Source organism: Sus scrofa, chromosome 14, assembly GCF_000003025.6.
Source record: "Sus scrofa isolate TJ Tabasco breed Duroc chromosome 14, Sscrofa11.1, whole genome shotgun sequence".
Classification (NCBI taxonomy): Eukaryota; Metazoa; Chordata; class Mammalia; order Artiodactyla; family Suidae; genus Sus; species Sus scrofa.
This window is the reverse complement of record NC_010456.5, coordinates 63,168,532-63,195,185: the sequence shown is the minus strand read 5'-3', so window position 1 is coordinate 63,195,185 and position 26,654 is coordinate 63,168,532. Positions and strand designations below refer to the sequence as shown.

At 43.1% G+C, this 26,654-nt stretch overlaps 1 protein-coding gene across 1 annotated transcript in view; it reads left to right on the top strand.

Annotated features, from left to right (window-relative positions):
• Positions 1-19,536, top strand: part of CCDC6 (coiled-coil domain containing 6) — a 124,376-nt gene extending 104,840 nt beyond the window's left edge. Inside the window, exons 6-9 of the mRNA XM_001929282.5 lie at positions 1,283-1,439; positions 4,524-4,624; positions 13,887-14,011; positions 15,226-19,536. Coding sequence (XP_001929317.3) covers positions 1,283-1,439; positions 4,524-4,624; positions 13,887-14,011; positions 15,226-15,420 — 578 coding nt within the window. The 3' untranslated portion in view covers positions 15,421-19,536. The remainder of the gene's footprint in view (positions 1-1,282; positions 1,440-4,523; positions 4,625-13,886; positions 14,012-15,225) is intronic.

Here is a 26,654-nt window from a genome sequence, read left to right as displayed (position 1 = left end):
GCTGGTCAGCTCTGGCTGGCCCTGGAGCAGAGCCACAGAGGGGGCAGCCTGAGGAAGTGATCTTTGTCATAAGCAAGATGTCATCCCAAGAGCCTGGCTGCATGTGGATGTTAACCTGCTTTCTCCAAAGACTGCATACTTCATGGAAGCAGAGTAACACATGCACCCAAAATAGATGAATTTGAAATATTGATGTAGTGTACTAAGTCAGTTTTTAGAGGTTTTTTGTTTGTTTGTTTTTTTTTTTTTTTTTTTAAGGGCTGCACTTGTGGCATATGTAAGTTCCCAGGCTAGGGTTTGAATTGGAGCTGCAGCTCCCAGCGTATGCCACAGCCATGGCAATGCCTGATCCTTAACCCACTGAGCAAGGCCAGGGATCAAACCCACATCTTCATGGATACTAGTTGGGTTCTTAACCCACTGATCCACAACTGGAAAGTTTTTTTTTTTTTTAATTAAAGTTTCTTTTTTAATTTTTCTTTTCTTTTTTTGGGGGGGGGGTTAGGATTGCACCCATGGCATATGGAGGTTCCCAGGCTAGAGGTCAAATTATAGCTGTAGCCACTGGCCACAGCAGTGTCAGATTCAAGCCATGTCTGCAGCCTACACCATAGCTCACTAGCTACACGAGATCCTTAACCCACTGAGTAAGACCAGGGTTTGAACCCACAACCTCATGGTTACTAGTCGGATTCATTTCCGCTGCACACGTTGGGAACTCCAGTCAGTTTCTAGTTTTATCAGAAGACTTGTAATTGTTATGTCGCGTGTTAATCATACTGGTTCTCTGTGTGCCCCCCTCTCCATGGTGTTACTGGGGGTGCTAACAAGTATGACCTGTGGGTATCTCATAGGTGACCTAGCCCACTGTGTCTGGAGGGAAGCCCATGGGCTGAGTCTGTTTCCTCCCCTCAACCTCCTCCCCTCTCAGCTCTGGAAGTGTAGGCAGAACTTTGGTAGCCATTCAGTCCAGACTTGGCTGCAGCTCCAGGATCCTCTCCTCCATGGAAAGTGCTGTAGAAGGCAAGGCAGTAGGAGCGAAGGTGCCTAATCTCCCAGCACTACTTTTCTTTTTTTTTTCTCTCATTGCAAATCATTGATCAATCATGGCGCTTGGGATGAACTTGAAATCCAGGTCTCCTCTGTGTGTGGGAGAGTGAGAGCGACCACCTCTCAACCCTCGACTGGTGGCCTAGACGGGAGCTGGACCACTGTCTTTTTAGTGGTTGGGGGATGCATGCCGGCACAGACCGTGGTTTCATTGGAAACTCTGGCATTTCAGATTCTGAGAAGATGGCACAGTACCTGGAGGAGGAGCGTCACATGAGGGAAGAGAACTTGAGGCTGCAGAGAAAGCTGCAGAGGGAGATGGAAAGAAGGGAGGCCCTCTGTCGGCAGCTCTCCGAGAGCGAGTCCAGCTTAGAGATGGACGACGAAAGGTGCGTGCAGGCACAGTGGGCCTTGTGGAGACAGCAACCAAAACCCAGGCTCCAGCTTCTCTTCACAGCCTGAGAGATGTGGCAGGAGATGGCTGGAAGAGTGATTTAGCATGATGACGAATGCCATTGTCCTACAGTAGATGCTGAGAGTGGGAAAAAAGATTAACTGCTTTCCCTAAATACAAAAGACAGGAAAAAAATTGCCTTTCCAAAACGACTTGGTGGCAGAGAAAAGGAGGTGGGTTACAGGTGGAGAGGCAGCATCTGCACTTGTCACTGAGTTGATCTGGTCCAACCCTGTGCTCTGTCTATTTAGAGCATGGGAGCATCTGAAGTCATAGATGCAGATAAATAGGCCGTGCGTGGTACAGCCCTGTGGGGCGAAAGAATCTGCCAGAGATAGTGGAGGCTCTTGAAAGCTAGAGGCTTTGCTTTAACATACTTGGTAACTTTGCAGTCTTTTTGCAGCTATTCTACAAAAATAAAGCAGATGGAGTGCATTAATCTGCTCAAGCGTCAACATCAAGTACCCTCATTATCCCACTGAGAAAGGGGCTAGAATAAGAGAGTCAGCCTTTGGATAAACTAGAGGAAATGTCTCATTTCTCTCTCACCCACATTTTCCTTCCCCCCCCCTCCCCCCACCACACCCCCTCGCCTCTCCTCCTCTGGACTTGGGAGTGAGGTGATTGCTAAAATAAGTACCATCCAACAGGCCTGGGCCGCCAGTGTCTCAGACCAGGGCTGCCAGTGGCTGTGATGACAAGTACTGGCTGCTGAGGCCAAAACATGCTGTTTGCAAACATGTGGGTAGCATTAGTCGACCAGCCCTCTTGTGTTCTTTATTGAGTAGAGCCAGAGGACTAGCATGGCTTTGATTAATCTGCTATGGACAGCCGTATTCTCATGGCATGAAAAACGCAAGATTTTCTATAACGAAGATTTATTTTTTTTAATTTAAAAGATTTTATAAAAACAGACTAACAGATCACCCTATTTAAAATATCTCCCTCATTTGAAAAGAATAAAGATGAGTCTCAGCAGTTTCTGTTATAAAACTATCATCCTTAAGTCTGCATGTCATTGGTCTGTTTCTCTTATAGTGTCTCATTCTTTCTGAAATCTTTGAACCATTTGGGAACATCAGCTACAATACTAGATAACTTATTAACTACTTTATTAACTACCTTAAGATACAGAGCAGACCATGTATTAACACATACAGCACCCTGTGCTTGACTTTGAGTAAGATACACTCTGAGGGACAGTTTCTTCTGACTGTTGTGACAGCCCTTAAGCTGTCTCAGACTTCCAGATATTTTTTTTTTTTCCTGAGTTGGTATTCACTCCATAAGGTTTGCCTTACCCCACCCCCTTTTTTTAATCCTAGAAAATTTTTATTTGGCATGGACTTGAGTAAAAATGCATAGGAAGCCAAAAACAAATGAATAGTAAAAAGAGAAAAATAATACAAGATAAAAGGATAATAGGTTGAGATGAAAAAGGAGCTGGGTGACATGATTTTGTAATAGCAAAACTAAATTCCACATTGGTGAGGCAGATAGTGTCCTAAGCACACCTCTGAGTCCTTCATTCACTGAATTATGGTTGACTGATTGTCTTGATTGGTTGATTGATTGATTGGGGGCCATGTGCAACATACTGAAGTTCCTGGGCCAGGGCTCAAACCCATACCACAGCAGTGACCCAAGCTGCTACAGTGTCAATGCCGGGTACTTAATCTGCTGAGCCACAAGAAGGTAAACCTGCCTTACCTGTTTAGGTCAGATTATCCCAGTCAGAGTACAGCTGCCTACTGGGAATGATGATGTAACACTTGGGAGAAAGAAATAGCCATGTGAGACGTCTGTAAGCATGTTTAATTCATAAAAGGCCAAGGGGCCGTCTTAGCTGGCTGTAGGATACAAGAGGTCCAGCCTGGAGGCGCTGCTGTGGGCTACACGGAACAGAGTAGGAAGAATTTGTGGTAGGGAGAGCACCAAGAGGTGCATGCCAAACTGGGAAGCCTGGTTTTCTTTGAGTTGAATGAGCCAGCGTAGGAATGGCCATGTTCAAGGTCCTCACATGAACTGATTGAATATCAGAGCTGAGATGTCCCAGGGAGAAAAATGCCTGCACACATGTCTGTTCCTTCCTTTGACTGTAAGGCCTGGGAAGGATCGCTTCTTAGGGAGCCTCTCAGGCAGAAATTCCTCCTGGTCATCTCTCTGCACTTGCCCACAAAATGAGATCTGATGTGATTTCCAAATCCAGGAGAAGTCAGACGGCTCAGCGTGACCCTGCCGTGGGTGCTCGGCCCACATGTCTTTTATTACATTCGAATGCCTGGCTGCTTGTTGAGCATGGTCTGCCTTGTAAACGATTGACACTGGTTCAGGGGAACACATATCTTTAAGCTTTAATTCTACAACTTAAATCTCAGAGGGCTCGTCTGGGTTTGCCTGTCAAGTAACAGTTTATACCTAGCCCCAGAATGTGGACGTGTCTTCTTCTTGGGACACTGGAGGTAAAGTTCTGTGTCACTGTTGTGTGATGGAGAAAAGTCTGGCTCTCTGTTGTGTGACAGAGCTCTGTCACCAGGCCTCCATCCTGATCAGAAGCACCTCAGGTTCCTTCACCTATGCCCCTGGGGAGAGCTTGGCTGAGCAGTGGGGCTGGGTGGCTCTGGGGTCTGTATGATACAAGGCTCCTAGCTATAGCTTCCTAAACCTTCAGGAGTTTGCCCCCAAGATGGGAACCCCCAACATTTTCGCCTAGGAGTTTTTTTTTTTTTTTTGCTTTTCAGGGCCACAGGTGGCGGCATATGGAATTTCCCAGGCTAGGGGTCAAATCAGACCTACAGCTGCTGGCCACAGCCACATGGCATCTGAGCCGTGTCTGTGATCTACACCACTCCCAACAATGCCAGATCCCTGTCCCACTGAGCAAGGCCAGGGTTCGAACTCTCATCCATGCTAGTTGGATTCATTTCCACTACACCACAATGGGAACTCCCTCCTAGAAGCTTTTTTAAAGAACTGTTGGCATACAGGTAGTTCTCACCATTTTCTCCTCTCCTCCTAGGTATTTTAACGAGATGTCTGCCCAAGGATTAAGACCTCGCACTGTGTCTAGCCCGATCCCTTACACACCTTCTCCGAGTTCGAGCAGGCCCATATCACCTGGTGAGTACATGGTCTTGGGCAGCTCTGTGCCTACTTTCTGCTGTGTTTAATAGGTATCTAATAGGCATGGATTTCTGTGGTGACTCCGTGGATCAAGGATCCGGCATGGTCACTGCAGTGGCTCAGGTTGCTGCTGTGGCACAGGCTCGAGCGCTGGCCTGGGAACTTCTGCATGCTGTAAGTACAGCCAAAAATTTTTTCAAAAAATTGTCTTAAAGAGGTAGGCATCCCTGAATATGTTTCCTTGTAGCATATACAAATCTTACCAACAGAGGATGGTCATGTGTTTTCCAAACATATCAAAAACGATCAAAACTATCATGACTGAGTCTTAGCTTGAAATTTTTTTTTTGTTTGTTTTTTTTTTGGTCTTTTTGTCTTTTTGCCATTTCTTGGGCCGCTCCCATGGCACATGGAGGTTCCCAGGCTAGGGGTCTAATCGGAGCTGTAGCTGCCAGCCTACGCCAGAGCAACGCAGGATCCGAGCCGCGTCTGCGACCTACACCCACAGCTCACAGCAACGCCGGATCGTTAACCCACTGAGCAAGGGCAGGGACCGAACCCACAACCTCATGGTTCCTAGTCGGATTCGTTAACCACTGCGCCACGACGGGAACTCCTTAGCTTGAAATTTTTAAGCGTAAATGCTATAGTGTCAGCTGGTGGTTTTCTTTAGTTTTCTTCGATGCTAAAAAAAGTAAGTGTAAAAAACCTTTTTTAAAAGACTGTCTTTGACTATGATTTTAAGTACCAATGGATTGACAGAAACCTTGTGTAGATTTCCAAAGTGCATCCTGGCATATCTTTTTTGGGTTCTCACATTATGTTCTCTGTGCATTATCTCATTTTTTTTTCATCCTCAGAATAACGCAGGCATCATGTTAAAGTTGAGGAAGCAGTGATGGAGAGGTTCCTTAGCTGCTGGTCCTGTGGCCGGGAAATGGCGAGGCAGGGCCTATCTTGTGTCCAAAGCCTGTGTTTTTTGAGCTCGAGCCACCTGATATTTCCAGGGCTGGGCGAGTGGGCCTTGGCCGTAGTGGGCAGGCCATTCGAGAAGGAACCGGCTTTACTGCTGCCTCTGGCTCTGTACCTCAGAAGCCTTTCCCTCAAAGGCATGCTTGTCTTTATTTGACCCCGAAAACTCTCTCCCCAGGGTCTCTGGCTTGGTCCCAGCACAGCATGGGGCTTTCAGGCCAGGAGGGCAAGTAAATGATCCAGCAGGGAAGAAGGGGGTAGGGAATTGAGGGGTTTGGCGACAGGAGGGGAGGGAGGAGAGAAGAGGGAGCCAGCCAAGGGAGTGTGTCTTGTGACTGGAGTGTCCAGGCTGATCTTCTTGTGTTCACTGGTAAACAGATTTTCAACAGAGCCCGGGGGGGAAAAAGTGATGGGGGGAGGGGCGGAGGAGCAGTTTCACAGCAGAATAAAGTGAGGTGACAGTTTAGGAGGATGGCAGCCATGAAGATGTTGTGGTTTGGGACAGTAAAACAGCTTTAGGTTAGGGTGACATCTCATTTTGGTGGTTGTCATAGACACCGGAGTTGGGGGTGGAAGGGGGGGCCCATCAGGTTGGTAAAGAGGAAATGCTGCAGTATTGCAAGTTGCAGAGATGGCGGGAGGTAAACATGGCTTGGTTTTGTGAGTTTAGCATCCAGCCCACCATTGTGCTGCTGTGACTTTCTGGTTTTCTAAGAAGGTAGTTTTTGTTGTTGTTGTTATTGTTGCTATTTCTTGGGCCGCTTCCGCGGCATATGGAGGTTCCCAGGCTAGGGGTCGAATTGGAGCTGTAGCCACCGGCCTACGCCAGAGCCACAGCAACGCAGGATCCGAGCCGCGTCTGCAACCTACACCACAGCTCACGGCAACGCCGGATCGTTAACCCACTGAGCAAGGGCAGGGACCGAACCCGCAACCTCATGGTTCCTAGTCGGATTCGTTAACCACTGCACCACGACGGGAACTCCAGAAGGTAGTTTTTTAAAAGTTCACCGCAGAGTGTGGCAGCTTTGGTGCACTTGGGGCCAGCATATCCCTCTGGCAGCTGACAGAGTAAAGAGGGGCTGTTTGCAAACCAAAAGGATCAGCAGCACAATCATCACTTGTTCTTGCCCAAAGTATGATCCTGAATCTGTTTCTCCTGCTCTGTGGTGGCCTTTTGGTCTCTCCAGGAGCCTCTCCCCCTTGCTGCCTCTCAGTTTTCCCCCAGTATTGCTTGGCCTTTCATTACTAAGATGAAAGTCTTCTTTACCTCCTGATTTATTGCTGTAAAAGGAAGTCATGAGTTAGGAAGAAGCAAGAAAGAGGGGGCTTTCACAGATAGTGATGCTGATGCATATTAAGTGTAATTTAATGTTCTGTTTGATTTATTGAAATCTAAAGGCGTGTCAATTCCAATTCATTAAATATAGTCTTGTGGTCATTGAAGAAAGAAAAAACAAACGTGAGACCTTGGTTGGGAATATTAATTTCTATGGTAACAAATAACTCTGCAGGAAGATTTTATTCCATGTACAGAATTTTGGCTTCCAATGCTCCATTCCTATAACATGGGGCCTGCTTGTGTGGACAAGATGCTTGGTTTTCCTTTAAACTACATCATAATAAGTAACACCTAGGTTCTTCTTTCAGCCAGTCTAAGTGAGAACATTCATATCCTATTTTAAGTTCTGTAGTATCATCAGAGTAGATTTTAATCTCCTTTTTGGCAGTCAAATTACTCCTAATCTAGTCCATCGCATGCATAATACATTAGCAAAATCTGGATTTTCAAGTTTTCTTTTCACTTAAGTTTTTACTGGAAGAATTTGTGGTTCTCAGTATTAAGAATATCTAACCACTTCTTTAGTGGAATTATGCTCTTTGTATAGTTTTCATTTCCATTTTAAGCATTTTGGCTCTTCTTCCTCCCTTACCGTTTCTGATTAACGTTGGCAATCTTGCATTTCCACCAACTTGTTGGAACATTAATATATATTCCATATATGTGTGTGTGTAGAAAAAAAAATATATATATCACAACTTGATTGAAAGGTATGTTTCCTAGAATTTAAGAAAATCACCTTCTTGCTTATATGTGGATTATATAGGGGGACAGACAAGATTATTTTTTCAACAATTACTTTGCAGGTAGTTCACCAATTTATGCAGCCTAAGGAAAAGACATCCTCAGTTAGCGTATTTTCATGTGAATACATCAGGCATGGGGAATAATGAAGTTTTAAGAAGGGTCTACACCCCATTAGCAACAAGCACACTCACTGCCCAGATCTTGGTTTCTTTTTTTCTTTTTTACAGCCGCACCTACGGCATATGGAAGTTCCCAGGCCAGGGGTCAAATCAGAGCTGCAGCTGCTGGCCTGTGCAACAGCCACAGCAACGCCGAATTGGAGCTGCATCTGCAACCTACACCACAGCTCACAGCATTGTTGGATCCTTAACCCACTGATCGAGGCCAGGAATTGAATATGCATCCTCATGGCTATTGTGTTGGGTTCTTAACCCATGAGCCGCAATAGAGACTTCCAGATCTTGGTTTCTAATTTCAGTCTCCAACGAAAAGAAGTAGGGCTCCTTGGAGAAATGGGTGTTTCTAGGGCTGGGGCAGGGAACATACAAGATGTACTGGACAATCTGCTAATGTCAGAAAGTAAGGAGACGCCGGGAGAAAAAAAAAAAAAAAAAAACACGGGTGATGGTATGTCCAAAAACACAAGCTAAATGAAAGAGCTCTCAAAGACCAGAACTGGAACCATTTGAACAATGAAGTAAGTAATATTAGATCGTAACCCAAAGATAAATATCCATCTGTTCACACTGATATAAATGACTGAATACATAAATAAACAAGGGAAAAGAGAAAAATCTCCCACACGGAAGAATTCCAAAGAATTTATGTAGCTATTCTATCCTTAAGGAAGTGGAACTAGCTCCCCGCCCTTTAAGTGTGAGCTGTGCTTAGAGACTTCCTTCCAAAGAATACAGTGCGAAAAGGAGGGGAAAGAGTACCTTTACAGAAGAGAAACTTGGCGGACGCTGCCAGGTAATCAAGGTCAGCATGGACAGTGGCCAGTCACGTGAGTGGTGTGTACCCTAGATGGGATGTGCTGAGAAGGGCCACTTGACCTCTGAGGTCTTCCTCCCCAAACCGGTAACCCTCGTCTAACCGCGTGGAGAACATCAGACAATTGAGGGAGAGTCTGTCTGTAAAGTACCTAATGAAGACCCTTAAAACTGACAAGGTCATCAAAAACAAGGAAATTTGAGGAACTCTCTCAGCCAGGAGGTGCCTGAGGAGACAGGACAGCTAAGTATAACGTGGTATCCTAACCGGGTTCCTGAAACAGGAAGAGGACATTAGGAAAAACCTCAGGAAATCCAGATAAAGTGTGGAGTGGAGTCAATAATAATGTATCAGTATTGGTTTATCCATTGTGACAAATGTATTATACTAGCATCAGAAGGTAATAATAGGGGATCTGTCCAACTGCAGCAGCTTGGGTTGCTGTGGAGGTGTAGGTTTGATCCCCCAGCCTAGGAACGTCCATATGCTGCAAGTGGGGCCATTAAAAAAGGAAAAAAAAATAAGGGGTCTGAGTGTGGGGTATGCAGGAACTATCTCTACTGTTTTTACTATTCATCTGTAAACTTGAAGCTATTGACAGCTAGAAGATTTATTTTGAAAGAAGCTCCTGAAACAGATGAGATCACCTAGTCCTGGAAGGTAGAGGAAGAAGAGAAAACCTTCCCATCTGATCCTGAAGAGACTGATATTTTGAGGTCAAGTGCAGGAGGAAACCTGGCAAAGGAGATTGGGAAGTGGCTACCAAGGAAGGAAAGGAAAACCAGTATCCAGTGTCACTGAAATTAAGACAAAGCATGTCAGCAAGAAGGAGCGGTCCGCTCTGTTGCTCGTTGCTCCAAGGTCAAGTGCAATGAGAAGTGGAGAACAGCAATGCGATTGGCAGCAGGAGAGCACTGCCAGCCTTGGCAAGAGCAGCTTGATGGAGGGATGGGGACTGAGCCAGATCAGGGAGTGTTTGAGATGACATCGTATCTCTCATGTATGGATTTTTACAGAGACAGTGTTTTTATGTATGTTTTGTGGAACTAAAATAATCTCCAGGAGTTCCCTGGTGGCTCGGCAGTTTAAGGATCCGATGTTGTCACTGCTGCAGCTCTGGTTATTGGTGTTGCTCGTATTTGATCCCTGGCCTGGGAACCTCTGTATTCCTCAGGTGTGGCCAAAAAAATAAATTAATTAAAAAGTAATCTTCAGAGGAACAGAAAGTGTCTGCCTTTAGTTTGGCTTTACAATGTTTTTTTCTTTAGCAAAGATTTATTAGAGGAAGTTTGGGGTCAGTTAGAAGGGTAAGAAGCAGGAGGAAAAAAGTCAGCCAGAATCCTTTTATCCAAAGACAGTGTTAATATTTTAGTATTTTCAAGTGCCCCTTCTTGCCTAGCCCCACCACCCTTTGCAGTTTTCTTTAAGGCAGCTGGTTTTCTATGGATTATGCGCTTTGTATCTTGTTTCATTTTGCTTAGTATTTTGGAGGGGGGGGTTGGTCATGTATTGCTTTTAATGAATCATTTAAAAATTTACAGTCTTGAGCTTGTGGACAGTGAAGTATATCTTAAAATTTTTACTTTAGTTACTGCATTTCTGTATTGGATTAAGAGCAATTTATTACAAGAATAGCTTTGTAGCGTCATAATCTATTCAGGAGGTAATTTCCACCTAGATTTTTGGGGATTCTTATCCTTATTTATATTCCTGGGCCAGAGAGTCAGACACATGATGATTAGAACTTAAAGGAAGGCATAGTTTGTGGCCTCTAAGAGGTTATAATCAACAAGAGAGCGCAGGGAAGTAGGGGTAGAAACATGAGAAATAAGAAACTCTTAATACAAGGCCAAGTGTAGTGAGTTTTATGTATTTTATATCACTTAAAAAGTTAAGAAGTGGTACATCCACTCAATGACGTATTGCCCAGTATTAAAAAGGAATTAACTTGATACAATAATTTGGATGCATCACAGGGAATGAAAAACTAATCTCAAAGGCTTATATACTATGTGATTTCATTTCTGTAACATTCTCTCAGTGACAAAATTACAGTGATGGAGAATAGATCCATTGTTGCCAGTGGTTAGGATTAGAAAAGGAAGGTGTGCCTATTAAAGTGACCAACACAAGGGAATTACTTTATGGTTTTGTAACAATTCTGTGTCCTGATTGTGGTGATAATTACTTGAATCTACCCATGTGATAAAATTGCATTGAGCTGTACACACACACACACACACACACAGTGCATTAAAAACTGATGAAACCCAAATACAGTCTGGACCTTAGTCACTTATTTTGGATCAGTGTCAGTTTTGCTGTTTTGATGTTGTGCTGTGATGATGTAAACTATCATTGGAGGAAGCTGGGGAAGGATATGCAAGGACCCTGCAGCATTTTTGCAACTTGTTATGAATCATAAACTATCTCAAAGAGTTATGATAAAATTAAAAGTTATAATTAAGAAAGCTAAATAGTTTTAAAAGAGGTTCAAAGAGAAGAGAGCCTCCAGCTTGGAGAGCTTTTGAGATGGACCTCGAAGGGGAGGTTAATGAGCTGAAACTTGCTGAGCCCTTACCTTGTGCCAGGCGCTCATTTCACTCATGAGGTCACTGTGGTAATCCTGTTTTATAGCTCAGGGAACTCAGGTACACTCAATCAGTGGCAGAACTAGAGTCCGAGTAACACAGCATTCGGCTCTAGAGTCTGGGCTCTTTGCCCCTTCAAATGCTGATGGGGAGTTCCCGCTGTGGTGCAGTGGGTTAATGATCTAGCTTGTCTCAGTGGTGGCCAGTTCAATCCCTGGCCCAGTGCAGTAGGTTAAGGATCTGGCGTTGCCACAGTTGCAGATCAGATTTGATCCCTGGCTGGGGAACTTATACATGCTACAGGTGCAGCCCAGAAAGGAACAAATGAACAAATATATTAAAAAAAAAAAAAAAAAAAAAAAAAGACTGATTGACATGGGGAGAAAAAAGAACCAAGTCCTATAGCAAAGCAAAGACATGCCAGGCAAAGGGCACCGTATGGACTGAGACGTGGAGGTCGGAATCAAGAGTGATAAGGTCACTCTGGTTCTTATCGTTTGCCCTGGGGCCCTGCTCCTTGTAAATTCCAATTCATTGGGTTTGAGGTTGGATGAGGACGTTGACCGTCAGTATTGAGAATCACTGACCTGGAACCTCAGGACAAATTTCCAACAGCCAGAGGAGAGATTTTTTTTTTTTTTTCCCCTTAGGTAGGCAATAGGGAGTCTTTGAAGATTCTTGATTAGCAGTTTAACATATTCATATAATTAACCTTGGAATACTAGACCATGGGCTTGATCTTAGCTATTTTTTTATTATGAACTGAACCCCTGAACTTTTCTATCTGGAGATAAGGATCTACTTTCCAAGCTTTTCTCTTAAATTTCATCACTTTCTTAAGAAATGGAATTAGGGTTTTATTCCCCAAAGCCTCTTAAAGAAAACCTCTGTTCCTTCCTTCCAATGGAACAAAAAGTCCCTGTGATAACCAATAAATGACCACTTGCCTGGCAAACACTTTTGCTTTGCCCCAAACCTCCATTGTGTAAATATGAACCAGAAATCCACACTCGGAAATGGAAATATGTCAAGTAGAAAGCAGCATGAGTTGATAGTCAAACAAAGAAATACAATCCTTCCCGTTAGATGTTGAGGGCACAGACACAGTCTGCAACGGGACCACTAAAGATAGGCATGGTGGCTGCTTATCCCAGCCATGGAGGTCAAGAGGCACCATAATAGCATCTTGAACAGCTTCCTATTTTTATGTCATTCATAAAAGAGCTGAATGAAGTTCACGTTGCTTGGCATCCAGCCGCTGATCTTAGCTGTAGAATGAGTGACCTTAGAGATGTTCTGTCCAAACTCTCCCAGTTGCTCCTTTGTTTCTGCTTTACTCCATTCATTTGGATGGAACTTACCCTGTGCTTGATACCCTGGCAGATGCTAGGAACTCAGAGGTATGAAGATAACTGCATTCACACAGTGTTAAATAAGTGATGCCCCAGACCACTGGACCATTAGCTCCTAACTCGCAAGGACCGGGGCTGTGTAGGCTGCATGTGGTGACGACCACTTCTGGAATGTTTGAAAGATGTAGGCATTTGGACCCATCCCAGACCTGCATCCTCTTAGATACTAGTCAGATTCGTTAACCACTGAGCCAGAATGGAACTCCATTTTTAAATTTTTAATTTCTTTTTCTTTTTTTCTTTTTAATTTTTGAGGACGCTCCATATTGCTTTCCATAGGGACCACACCAACTTATATTCCCATCAGCAGTGCACAGGGTTCCTTTTTCTCCATCCTTGCCAACATTTATCTTTAAAAATGTTTCTTATTTTTATTTTTTTTTAGTAACGGGTATAAGGTGATATCCTTTTGTGGTTTGGTTTTCTTTTTCCTGACGATCAGTGGTGTTGAGCATCTTTTCCTATACCTGTTGCCTTATTTGAGAACTGTCTATTCAAGCCCTTTGCCCATTTCTTAACCAGGTTATTTGTGGCTCTGCTTTTGAGTTGTAGGAGTTCCTTGTATATTTTGGATGCTCATCTCTTACATGATGTATGGTTTGTAAGTATTTTCTCCCATTCCACAGGTTACCTTTATGTTGATTATTTCCTTTGCTGAGCAGAAGCTTTTTCAGTATGATGTAGTCCCACTTGGCTGTTTTTACTTTTGTGGCTCTGCCTTTGGCGTCATATCTAAGAAGTCATTGTCAAGACCAGTGGCATCTAGTTTTCCCCCTGTCTTTCTTTCTGGGAGTTGTACAGTTTCAGGTCTTAAGTTTCAATCAACTTGGAGTTGATTTTTGTGTGCATGGTGTAAGATGAGAGTCTGATTTCATTCTTTTTCACATGGATCTTCAGTTTTCCCAGCACCATTCGTTGAAGGGACCACCTTTTACCCATGGCATATTCCTGACACCTTTGTTGAAGACAATCTGACCATTTGTGCGTGGACTTATTTCTGGGCTTTCTAGTCTGTTCCAGGCCTTGACTTTGATATCCCTTTTATCCATACAGCAGACCATTTAGTCAGCCCACCACCTCTTTCACCTGCTTGCGTTTTTGTGGGTAACTAAGAACCTGGGCATTGGAAAGCCTTCTCAGTGCTTAAAGACATCCAGTAATTGAGTTTGGAGTAATCCTCACAAGTTGTTGTTGTATTTCAGGTCTCTCATATGCAAGTCACACGGTTGGTTTCACGCCACCCACTTCCCTGACTAGAGCCGGAATGTCTTACTACACTTCCCCAGGTCTCCACGTGCAGCATATGGGAGCATCCCATGGTGTCACGGTAAGTGTGCCCAGGGCAGGAGGCAGCGCTTTACTTCCCGATAGTAGCGACTTATCCTCCATGGGAGGCCAGCACTGATGAACTTGGATATTTACCTGGTGTCTTTTTTCTTCCCCCTTCCATCAGTTCACCTTCAACTTCTAGAGGCCTCCTAGCAAGCAGTTCAATACCACATTCTGGTGTTGAAACTAAAATCCTTCCCAGGAGGCAAAACTTGAACTTCACTTTCTGTGAAAAACTGCCCTTTGTGAAACGTAATTTGAACTCTGGCCAGCTCCTTGCCATAACGAATTGTCGCTAGGTGCCATGATATCTAAAATATTTATTGCCTGCACCTTCACAATCCACTGAGCCTCAGGATCCTTCCTGAAATTAGACTAGTTTCTAGTTTCACTCAGAATTTTCTTTCCTGGAATTAGAAGGAACCTTAAGTGCATCAGGTTCAAACTCTACTCTGGGGAGTGTTTTCCTTAGAGCTGATTATTTAATTGACTCATAGGCCAGTTGGAAGAGTAGCTGGTAGGACTTTGAGAATAGGGTAGACTTGAGGGTATTCCTAGGGAAGATATCTTTAAACGAAGAACCATATTTTACCAAAAAAAAAAAAGCCTGTAAGATATTTCTGGGGCTGTTTTGCTGGTTCGATGAGTCTTACATAGAAGCAGGAGAACTTCTGGTTGAGCTGGAGCTTTCAGGATATTGAAAATTTGTTTGAGGCATGGAAGGACCTAGGTATACACATATTTAAAGGGAGGACGTGACAGCATTTTTTTCAATTTTACGACTGTCTCATTGGAGGGCCTGAGTCCAATAGCTTGGTCAATGCAAGTTTCCTTTTTTTTTTAATTAATACATTTTTTTTGGCCAGTTCCATGGCATGCGGAAGTTCCCCAGCCCAGGCACCGAACCTGTGCCATGGCAGTAACCAGAGCCATAGCAGCAACAGTGCCTGATCCTTAACCCACTGGGCCTTCAGAGATCCTGGTCAGTGCAGTTTTCATAGTCATTTTGCACAGCTTTTTCCTAGGCGTCAGTGTAAACTCTGCCTTAGTTAAGTTTTCATTACTAGTTCAGAAACCAGTAGCGACAGACAAGGACATCTCCAGTGTCTGGTCTCTGTCCACTTTTCAGCAGCCTCGGCTCTGGCTCGGGCTGTGTTAGAAATGAGAGAGGTCCGTGCCCAGACTGACCTGCTGTTCCTGCCCCCTCCACAGAGGCCTTCACCGCGGAGAAGCAACAGTCCTGACAAATTCAAGCGGCCCACACCGCCTCCGTCTCCCAACACACAGACCCCTGTCCAGCCACCGCCGCCTCCGCCTCCGCCACCCATGCAGCCCGCGGTCCCCTCGGCAGCCACCTCGCCGCCCGCCCCCTCGCCACATTCGGTGCACCCCTCCTCCCAGCCTTAATGCATGTGCTTAGTCCGACTGTCACGTGGGGACTCGTACAGTGGAGCCGTCTCCTCGACGCCAAAGGCTTCCTTCCCTGGCATATTTGGATCTGACTTATTTGCACTGAGGTTATGTAGGCTTCACTCTTCATTATGTTGTAAATGTTTGTCGGCAACGCAGCCAGTGTCGTGGGTCTACAACACTACACGACGACTTTTTTCCATCGGTGTTTTACTTGAATCTACACGTACGTCCATTCCCTGGCTGGAACATTGGCTATTCGATGTTTGGTAGTTCAGCAGCGGTGTGCAATTTTCGCTTGGCCCCAGAGCTTCATTCCCCTGGCCTGTAGGTTTGTAAAATAAAAAAGGGATATCTTTTTATATTTTCCCCCCATGAATTGGCAGAATATTACTGAGCTGTTAGGCCCCCTTCCCCCCATTATAATGGTATTTCCCAAACCTACCAATAATTCAGCACTACAGTCCAGACCTTTGAGGATCTAGCTTTCAGTCTAGAATGGGAACTTAGCTGGATCCATGCCCAAGCCAATGTTTAATAGAGCTTTCTACAGATACTCTTTGTCTAGGTTATTTTCAGTATATATCACCATCCGCGTGTCTCTTGTAAAACAGCCTGAAGTAACGGGTCACATGGCTGTACCTTTGGATAATTGTGCATCAAGGTATGATTCTTTCTTTATCCCTGATGTTAATCTACCCAAACCGGCCCCCTCTCACGTGAGGTGGTAAAGGTTGTCCCACCCACCAGTGGTTGCGATGGCTGATGAGAACGTGCTATGTGGTTTCTGCTGCAGAGGGCAGTGTGGCTGTAACAGAAACAGTGGTCCTCCCTTTGCATTCTTTACCTGTGTGTCCCGAAAACAGAGTTCGAACAAATATTTTAAAGGTGCAGAGTACTATTAGAAAATACTATTTGAAATGAACCTTATAGGAATATCTTGGCATAATGGCCACAAAATACTTTATTGCTTGGCAGAAAAGAGGTATAGAGGAAAGTAGCACATTAGCATTGAAGACTGCTTGTTTCGCCCAGTGAAGGCAAGTGCAGTGTACAAAGAAGTATAATATCCTGAATGCGTTATTTCCATTCATTCAGCACAAATAAATCGTTTGGTTTCACTTGGAAGTGGAACACCGTGAGTCACTCTTTTCTTAACACTTGCAACATCTTTATTTTTGCTTTTCAGCAGTTACTGTTTTGTACTTTGGTAGTAAAGTGATTATTACCACCTGTGTTCGCATATTTATATATGCTGTGGATGAAAATAACTTACTAGAGAATGTATATTTTATGATGAGAATGTGTATCTGTTGAATATAATCAGAGAACTGAAAATTAATTTATCCGTAATTTTGCAGACTCCATGTTTTGTGACAGCATCTCTGATAGCTAGCCCTTTCTTGAACATGCTCATAAGCATAAGGAACCATGGCATTGTAGATACTTAATACTGTACAGTAGAGAAACCTCCATTTTTGCCTTTGAATGCATATTTAAGAGTTACAGAATGAAACAAAAGTCTTGTTGGATAATAGCGTTCAACTAGAAGCTTAAGAATTTGAGAGTAAAAGCAACAATAGGATTTTTCAGCTCTTTCAGCTTCCGGCCCCCAAACTGAGAGTGTCCCTCCTCCATTGTTTGAAAGAAATCGTAGGTCTGCATCTGTTTTATTTATGATGTGTAATATACATAATCATCGTCTGGTTCTCAAATATGGGGAAGAAGTGTTTGGCATTTAATTACTGAGGCTTGAGGCTTTTAATTCGATCAGACGGGGTTCTAGCCAACAGCTCACTGTCCTCCTGGTACCTGGCCCTTCTGAGGAATTCTGAGAGCCGGCCAGCAAATGCTGCCGCGTTGGTACAGTTCTCTTTTTCCTATAGGAGAAATATGGTACATGTTTACAAGAATCTTCCACGAGACGCAGCGCTGTTGGATAGTGTCTTGTACTCAAGCAAGAATGTCCACAAGGTAACGCTGTTCCCTTCGCTTGCTGGCAATTTAGAGACTCCCGAAAGCACAAGAGAGAATGTGGCCATGGGGTGACTGAAAAAGATCTGGGAGTGAGCAGACAGTTGCTGACAAATGCCTTTTAGAGACAGGTTGTTGACATCCAGACCTCTGCAGAAATGTAATGCTGGTTTCCCCAGACTCGTTATTTCATTGCAGAATAAAACACAGCTCCTTCAAACAGTACCTTTTCCCCATAAATTAGTTGCCTGTCCGGGCAGTTGTTCTGGATTGATAGTACAAACACTACTCTTTGGAATCTCTGCTGGTTCGTGTCCTATTCGAGTGTTTAAGGCCCTCGTGTGGAGCCTGTCACATTTGGGCAGTACCTGCTAGGGGCAGTTCCTTCCTTGGCCATTGTTCAGCCCCAAGGACCCCGAAGATTCAGATCCCAAGGCCAGAGAGGCCAAAGCCCGCTTGCCCACAGGAAGCTGCCCCTCAGGGGCTGAATGCGGTTCCTGCTGTTGCCCTTCCCCGCCCCAGGTAACCCCTCCTGCCTCCCAGAGGCCCTGGAAGGCAAGTGGGAGCAACAGCAGGTTCAGTAGCTTCACTTGCCTGTCTTGCTGACAGAGACCATTGGCTACACACTGTGCTGCTAACAGGATCAGACCTCATCGCCAGATTACCATGCCTTTTATACGAAACCAAATTACTTTCCCTAAGACCCGCCACCCCTCTGGGCTCTGAACTGATCGTTCTCATCAATCATGCTGGCATGCTAGACCAAATTCTAGAACTTTGGCAGAGGGTGGAAGTATTAAAGATTTGATTTGACTTGCTCCTTTGGGAATGGAAAAGGAGTTTTAAATTCTGAGCTCCAGAGAGACTGAGCCCAACCATGGGATGAATGTGTGACCAGAATGTGGCTTTGACACCAAGTGCTGCTGCCCCTTTGTCATTGGCTTCTGATTTGACCAAAATAACTTCCAATGTGAATTTTTGTTAACTGTTCAATTGTAGGAAAATAGAGTATGTATCACCCTTTGTTAGGCAGACATGAACTTTTCCCGCACAAAGCCTTGCTTGTAGAGGAGGCCCAAAAAGGCAAGAAAAAGCATAGTAACTTGTGCTTTCAGAGCTCATTCAATATTTTAAATCTTATCAGTATGGAAGAAAGATTTCTGTGTAACCTGATCTTTTATCTAGTATTTGTCTCATAGGTAACCAACACTTGAGAACTTTGTAGTAATGACTACCAAAGAAATGCATAGTAAAACAACCTTTTATTTCCAAATTATTAAAGAGCCAGCCATTGACGCTGCTACCTGAGTTCCATGCTCAAGAGCCATTGTAAGAGATTAAGAGGTTTTTAGGTTTGGGGTGGGGGGCGTTGTTTTGGGTTTTTTTGTTTATTTTTTTAAGTTTTCCTTTCCTTTTGACTTTTTTTTTTTTTTTTTTTTGATAAAACACACACACACAGTTGTTAGCATAAAATTCCAGGGAGCATGCTTCAGAATGCTTGGTTGTAGTTAACTGCCAAGCCCTGGTTGCCTCATACTAGGCAATGGAAGGAATCCTATGTTCATGATAGAGTGAGTGCTGTGTATATGTGAGAGAGAGAGAGTGTGTGTGTGTGTATGTGTGTGTGTGTGTATTCATGCCTTAACTTGGGTTACTGCTCAACTTAGTTCTTGACTTCGTCTGCACCGTCATCTAGATTGTACTGTACATCTCGATCTGAACTTCATCCTGGCAAAAAAACAAAGTTGCGGGCACAACAGTTTAAGAATGCATTCCTCCAGAAAAGCGTTTGATGAGGTTGACCCTGAGCCGCCTTTGGACTTTCTTTGGAGCTAGGCATGGAAAGCAAAAGTGGACTGTCCCATGGAAAGACATCGACAAGGAAGAGAGGAGAGCCGAGTGCTAGCGTGTCTTTTGCCTCTGCCTATCTGTACACACTGTATGTCGTTCATGATATAGCTTGTCTACAACTTGACTAGGTCGGAGTTCTGGTAATAGTGGCAATCTTGACATTTCTTGGTCAGAGTTTAGAGAGATGTAAGACTTCCAATTAATGTCTTATTTACTTCTTTATGTTGATTAGTCTTTGATACATGTGCTGAATCAGAAACCTAAATAAAGATAATTTTTTAAAATGAACCTCTTGAGCCTTACACCCTCTCTCTTTGTATCTGGTCTTTTTGAGTCAGAAAATGCACATTGTTTCCCTGTTGCTTAGGGTAGACATCTGGCTTAGGTTCTGAATATGAGCCTCTGGGTTTTTGAAAATTCATTGAGCTGTATGTTTATGATTTGTACACTGTTCCTTATCTGTGCTGTATTTCACTTGAAAACCATTAACCCTAGGAAATTATGAAAAGGAAGGGAAAACCACACTCATTCCCCAATGTTCCATATAAACTAATAGACACATATGTATGTACACACACACCTACATGTATAGTCAGGCTTTGGGAATGACGCTTCCTATATATATTATTATTAAATTTTTAAGTCCATCTTTGTGGTTTTCTCTTCCTACCTGTTGAAAACATGGCTTTAGAATCAGTTCTGGGTTTCAGTACTAGTTGCTTCACTGGCTCAGTTACTTCACCTCCCTGGAACTCCAGTTCCTTACCTGCAAAACAGCAATGCTATATGTCTTGCTAAGATGAGAAAATCGAGATGAAACCCTTCAGTACAGTCCTTTATACACACGGTAAGACACAAGTCCCATGCATATCCATTAATTTAGGAAAGAAGCTTGGAATGAATATTTGGGGTGATGTTTTATGTGTGTTTGGGGGGTGTACGATCATTGCATTTCAATAAGCAGTTATTCCATGATCTAGGGCGGGGGTGGGGGTGTGTGTGGGGGCATAGGACTTAGCAGGATCCTGTCCTAGGAGCATAGTTTTCCAGGAATCCAATTGTGATACTGTGTTAGGAATGAAATAGTTTTAATCTAGGTCCTTTTCTATATTAAAGAGCTAAGTAAACTTTGAGTAAGTCTTGCCTCACTTTGGCTTAAGCAAAATCTCACTAATTAATGAAAAGTTTCATTTTTTTTTCTTTTTATGGCCACACCCTCATCACATGGAAGTTCCTGGGCCAAGGGTTGAAACCAAGCCACAGCTGTGACCTACACCACAGCTACAGCGATGCCAGATCCTTTAACCCACTGTGCCATGGCAGGATCTGATGAATTGACCAAAATCTCAAATGCTGCTCTTCTCATGGCAGTGAGGTTTTAGTTGTAACTTGATGAAAGTGTTGACTAAAACACTACCCAGGACCTCTGAATTGAGGACTTGGCTTCATCTGCCAGCTTCACTTTTCTAATCTATATAATGGGGGTAGCCATTCTTATTTCAGGTAGAATTTGAAGAACACAGGATAAAATGAAGTGCTTTAACAACATGTAAGTTGTAAGGTTTAAGCTGTATGTGCACTTTCTTTCTTTAAAAAGCTTTTGGAGGCTATTTGTCTACATGGTACTTCTAACATGGAAAAGGTTGGTTTAGAAATTTTTTGTGTGTTTGTGTAAATCTCTAAAGGTAAGTCTGGGTCCTTGTCTTAACATATAGGCTATTTAAATTAAAAAATACCTTGGGAATGAGTTCCTGCTGGCACAGTAGTTTAAGAACCTGACTACAGTAACTCGGGTCACTGCAGAGATGCGAGTTCAATCCCTGGTCTGGTGCGGTGGGATAAAGAATCCCGCATTGCTGCAGCTGTGGCCAGATTTCAACCCCTGACTGGGCAGCTTCCATATGCTGTGGGTGTGACCATAAATTTTTTTTTTTAATATTTAAAAAATATTTGGGGAAATGCAATTGTAATTGTCACTAATGTCAAATTCAGGCCAAAACTTTTTTTTTTGTTGTTTTGGTTTTTGTCTTTTTAGGGCTGCACCTGCAGCATATGGAAATTCCCAGGCCAGGGGTCAATCGGAGATGCATCTGCTGGCCTATACCACAGCCACAGCAATGGGGAATCCAAGCCTTGTCTGTGAGCTACACCACAGCTCATGGCAATGCCGGGTCCCCAACCCACTGAGCAAGGAAGGCCAGGGATCGAACCCACAACCTCATGGTTCCCAGTCAGATTTGTTAACCATTGCACCACGATGGGAACTCCCAGGCCCAAACTTTTTAATATTCTCTTTAGAAATAGAGGAAGAGGTCAGTACATGGTAAATATTGTTTGTGTCAAATGGTTGTCAACATGAGACATTGAATTTCTGTTCCTTAAAAGTTTTTATTCTGCCTTATGTATCACCCCAATTCCATATTTCCTTGCATGCTGTTGAACTAAATGTATTTAAATCTTTTTCTAAAGATCTTATTTTCTGATACCCTACTAATGATTGAGTGCAACTTTAAGATAATATTACTAATTATCTTAGTAATTATCTGAAAATTTTTCATTTTAAAATCAAGAAAAGGTAAATAAGCAACAAAGACTTACTGTATAGCACAGGGAAAAGTATACTTAATAGTTTGCAATAACCTATAAGGGGAAAGAATCTGAAAAAAGAAAAAAATACATGTATATGATTGAAATCACTTTGCTGTACACCTGAAACTAACAACATTGTGAATCAACTATACTTCAATAAAGTAACTTTTTTAAAAAAACAAGAAAGGAATAGCCAGACCGAGAAGTTAAACAGGATAGAATTAGACAAGAGTGTGAAGATGGCTATTGTAGTAAATGTTCTTCGTCTGTTCTTAGAAGGCAGAAGATGTGCCAGCATGATGAGAAAAATGCAACATATAAAAAAAGACCCCAGTTGAATTTCTAGAGACCAAAAAATATGGTATCTGAAACTTTTTTTAAAAATAATAGACAACTTAATTCTTCCATGGACTTGTATTTGTGCTCTTTAAATATGTTCCTTTGAAAGGCAACTACTGAAATTCAGGTTAAGCCCAGTTAACCTCCTTTTCTCCTACTGCCTCTCCTCAGGGACCACTTTCTTTGTCTGGATTCTGGTGAACTGCTCTTGGGAAATCATTAACCTTGGGAACTGACTGATGACTCCTCTTTGTCACTTTAATGAGAATGTGGTACTGAGGCTAAGGTCACACTGATTCCTGTACAACAGGCCAATAAATTGAGAGACAGGTGTTGGGGAAAGGAGTAGCAGCAGCTTAATTTGGAAAGCCAACAGACTGTGAAGATGGTGGACTAATGTCCCAAAGAACCATCTCACCTGAGAAAGAATTCAGGTTTTTTTTTTTTTTTTTTTTTTTTTTTTTTTTTTTTTAATACTAATCAGGGATGGGGGTAGAGGCAGGAGGGGTGGCTGTTTGTTGCAAACTTCTTGGTGCAGGTATCCTTTGTTCTTGCTGCTGGTGGCGTAGGTTAGGTCACAATGTTCCTGTAAACCTCCAAGACAAATGTTATTCTTCGTTCTGCAACTCTTTATCTCTATATGAATAAAGAGTGTTCTATCTTTGAAGGTCAGAGTCTTGTGTATTTCAGGCTATAGGGAACATTCTTTCACAAAGGTGCAGAATGAGCTGACTAAGCACAGATCACATAGCAAAGGGTTAGAGCTATAGGAACAGATCCAACATGGATCTATAGCTGTCAGAGAACAGTTTTGTTCTCTGTTCCAAGGAAGCTTTTGGGGATCCACTGAACATTGTTAAAACTTTTAGAGTGTGTAAGATTCCTCATATTGTCACTTTTAAACTATTTTTAATATCATTTCACTCATACTACAAATGTTAAAAATGTGAGTCATGCCAGCCATTATGTACAGTACTGGGAACACAGTGGGGGTGGAGACAAGAATACCATACTTCCTTCTCTTGCGGTGTTTACTCTTTATGAATGTGTAAGTGCTGTGGCTGAGGAAATAGCACAGTGGGATCACATAGCATTAGAAGTGAGCAAGGGTCAGAGAAGGCTTCCAGAGAAATTGATCTTTAAGCAATTTTTTATTTTTTAATTTTCTATTAAAGTATACTTTACAATGTTGTGCCAATTTCTGTTTATAGCAAAGTGACCCAGTCATTTATATATATATATATATATATATATATATATATATATTCCTTTTCTTATTTTCCATCGGGGTCTATCCTAAGAGATTGGATATAGCTTCCCTGTGCTATACAACAGGACCTGATTGCTTATTCATTCTAACTGTAATAGTTTGCATCTGACTAATCTCCGATTAGTCGGATTCGTTAACCTCTGCACCACAATGGGAACTCCTGGGCCACATTTTAGATTCTACATGTAAGTGATGTCATAGAGTATTTGTCTTTCTCTTTCTGACTTCACATAGTATGAGAATCTCTAGGAGTTCCTATCATGGTGCAGCAGAAACAAATCCGACTAGGAACCATGAGGTTGCAAGTTCGATCCCTGGCCTTGCTCAGTGGGTTAAAGATCAAGCGCTGCCCGTGAGCTGTGGTATAGGTCGCAGACGCAGCTCCGATCTGGCGTTGCTGTGGCTCTGGCATAGGCTGGAAAAGAATCTCTAGTTGCATCCATGTTCCTGCATTATTTTATTCTTTTTATGGCTGAGTAGTATTCCATTTGTGTGTGAGCATGTGCGTGCGCACACACACACACACACACGCACACACCATGTCTTCTTAATCCTTTCCTCTGTAGATGGATATTTAGGTTGCTCTTTAAGCACATTCTTGAAGAGCAGGTGGGAACTGAATGAAGACTGTTTGGGACAGAAGGAACAGCATGTGTGGAAACCTGGAGGTAAGATATGATCTAAGTGCTGGCTATCTGGGTTCAAGTTTGAAAGCAAACTAAGGGACTTGCGCGCAGGAAGCTTATCTGGGAGGTGAATCCAGGAAGCAGAATGAGAAGGTGAGAACATGAGGGGTATGTGGATGAGCCTGGTAGCATTGTGGTCACCTGGAGTTCAACTCCAATGAGTCTCCCCAAGGAATATTTAGAACGTGCCTCAGGAATATCCCGCCAGAGGACAGGAATGCTGGGACTTGAATTCCCCAGCTCCTTTCATCTATGGGTTGAAGGTGCCTCTGGGGAGATGCCATTTGGATTTTCTGGGTTGTGCAGGAGGCTTCCTGGAAAGCCTGAGATAGCAAAGCCAAGAGTTGGCTGCCCCATGGTTTCATTTGTTTGTTTAGCACTTAATCTGCACTTTTGAAAATCCCGTGTCTGGAAATGGACGTGTTTATACCATGGTGTTGAAATGGTAATGTTTTAAACTCAGAAGTAAAAGTAATATCTGAGTGGAATGCCTATTGACAAACTCCCAGTGCTTAATAATCAGTGTGCAGGCATGTGACTATGTACAGCCGATACACAGGGGAGAAATTTATAGCAGCAATAGTAAGTTTTTAAAAACCTATACCAGGAGTTCCCGTCGTGGCACAGTGGTTAACGAATCCAACTAGGAACCATGAAGTTGCGGGTTCGATCCCTGACCTTGTTCAGTGGGTTAAGGATCTGGCGTTGCCATGAGCTGTGAGGTAGGTCACAGACGCAGCTCAGATCCAGCGTTGCTGTGGCTGTAGTGTAGGCTGGCATCTACAGCTCCGATTCAGCCCGAGCCTGGGAACTTTGATGTGCTGCACTTTATTGGGGCAAAATCTTTCCATTACAAACTTATCAAAATTCTCAAACAAACCACAGGTAGCCTCGCCAAAACAGAACACTGCAATTGAACACATAACTCCTCTGTAAAACATGGCAATGCTTTCTGAAGGAGAACCATATTTTAATCCCTTTAATGTCTTTTGCAGGTAGTTAAGAACCAGAGCTCAGCTTTGAGGGTATCCTCAATCCTTTGCAGATTCTGTGCTTGCTAATTTCTCGTTGATGTTGTAAAGAACATGGAAATGAAATCAGTACCATTTTCCAAAGCCAAAACCCAGGCAGATGACTCTGTTGCTCAAGACAATGGAACTGTATGCTCAAAATAACTTTCCTGCAATGTCCTTTTGTTCCTCTTCACACCATCATCTAGGACCAGAAGTAGTTAGCTCTTTCATTTTCATCAACCCACCCCAAAGTTTCCTCATTCCCTTTTATATCCAGTTACCTCCTTCCACCCCTACTGGGCAGCCACACTGATCTGTTTTCTGGCCCTATGATGGCCACCTCGTGTTTGCTGAGGGGTTCTGGCAAGGTACACGAGTGTTTGCAGTGAAATCAGGTGGGCCAAGGGGCTGTGATGCGTTGCATCAGGTATGCTACAGGTGGCCTGGAGGCTAAATACCTCTCACCATCCTTTGGTTTGGCCTAACTATTCCTTTTTTCCCCCAAATATGGAAAAATGTAATGTGTTCTATTTTCCTTTTTTGTTTTTTCTCCCCAGTTTTATTGAGAAATAACTGACATACAACATGGTGTAAGGTTAAGTTGTATACCATAATGATGTAATACATATATATTACATAGTGTTTTTTCCCCAATTGTGGAAAAATGTGATGTATCTTATTTTCCTTTTTTATTTTTTCTCCCTATCTTAGGTTGTACAACATAATAATTAAGATTTTAAGTTGTACAGCATCATAGTTTGAGACACACATACTGCATGATTTTTTCCCCAAATGTGGAAAACTATAATGTGCTTTATTTTCCTTATCTTTCTTTTTCTTTTCTTTCTTTTCTCTTTCTTTTTCTTTCTTTCCTTTTTAGGGCCACACCTGCAGCATATGGAAGTTCCCAGGCTAAGGGTCAAACTGGAACTGCAGTTGCTGGCCTACGCCACAGCCACAGTAAAGGTGGACCCAAGCCACATCTGTGACCTACACCACAGCTCATGGCAATGCTGGATACTTAACCCACTGAGTGGGGCCAGAGATCAAACCCGCATCCTCATGGATGTTAGTTTCTTAATCTGCTGAACCACAATGGGCACTCCTATTTTCCTTTTTTCCTTAAATGTGGAAAAATGTAATGTGTTTTATTTTCCTTTTTTCTTCCCCCCACACCTAGCTTTATTAGGAAATAATTGACACAGAACACAAGGTGTAAGTTTCAGGTATACAGTGTAATGATGACACATACATATATTGCATAATGATTACCCCAATAAAGTTAGTTAACACATCTGTCATCTCACATATTTACAATTTATGATTTTTTTTTTTTTGGTCTATTTAGGGCCATGCCCACCATATATGGAAATTCCCAGGCTGAAGTAGCATTGGAGCTGTAGCTACTGGCCTACACCTCAGCCACAGCAACACCAGATCTGAGCCTTGTCTGCAACCTACACCACAGCTCACAGCAATGCCGGATCCTTAACCCACTGATCGAGGCCA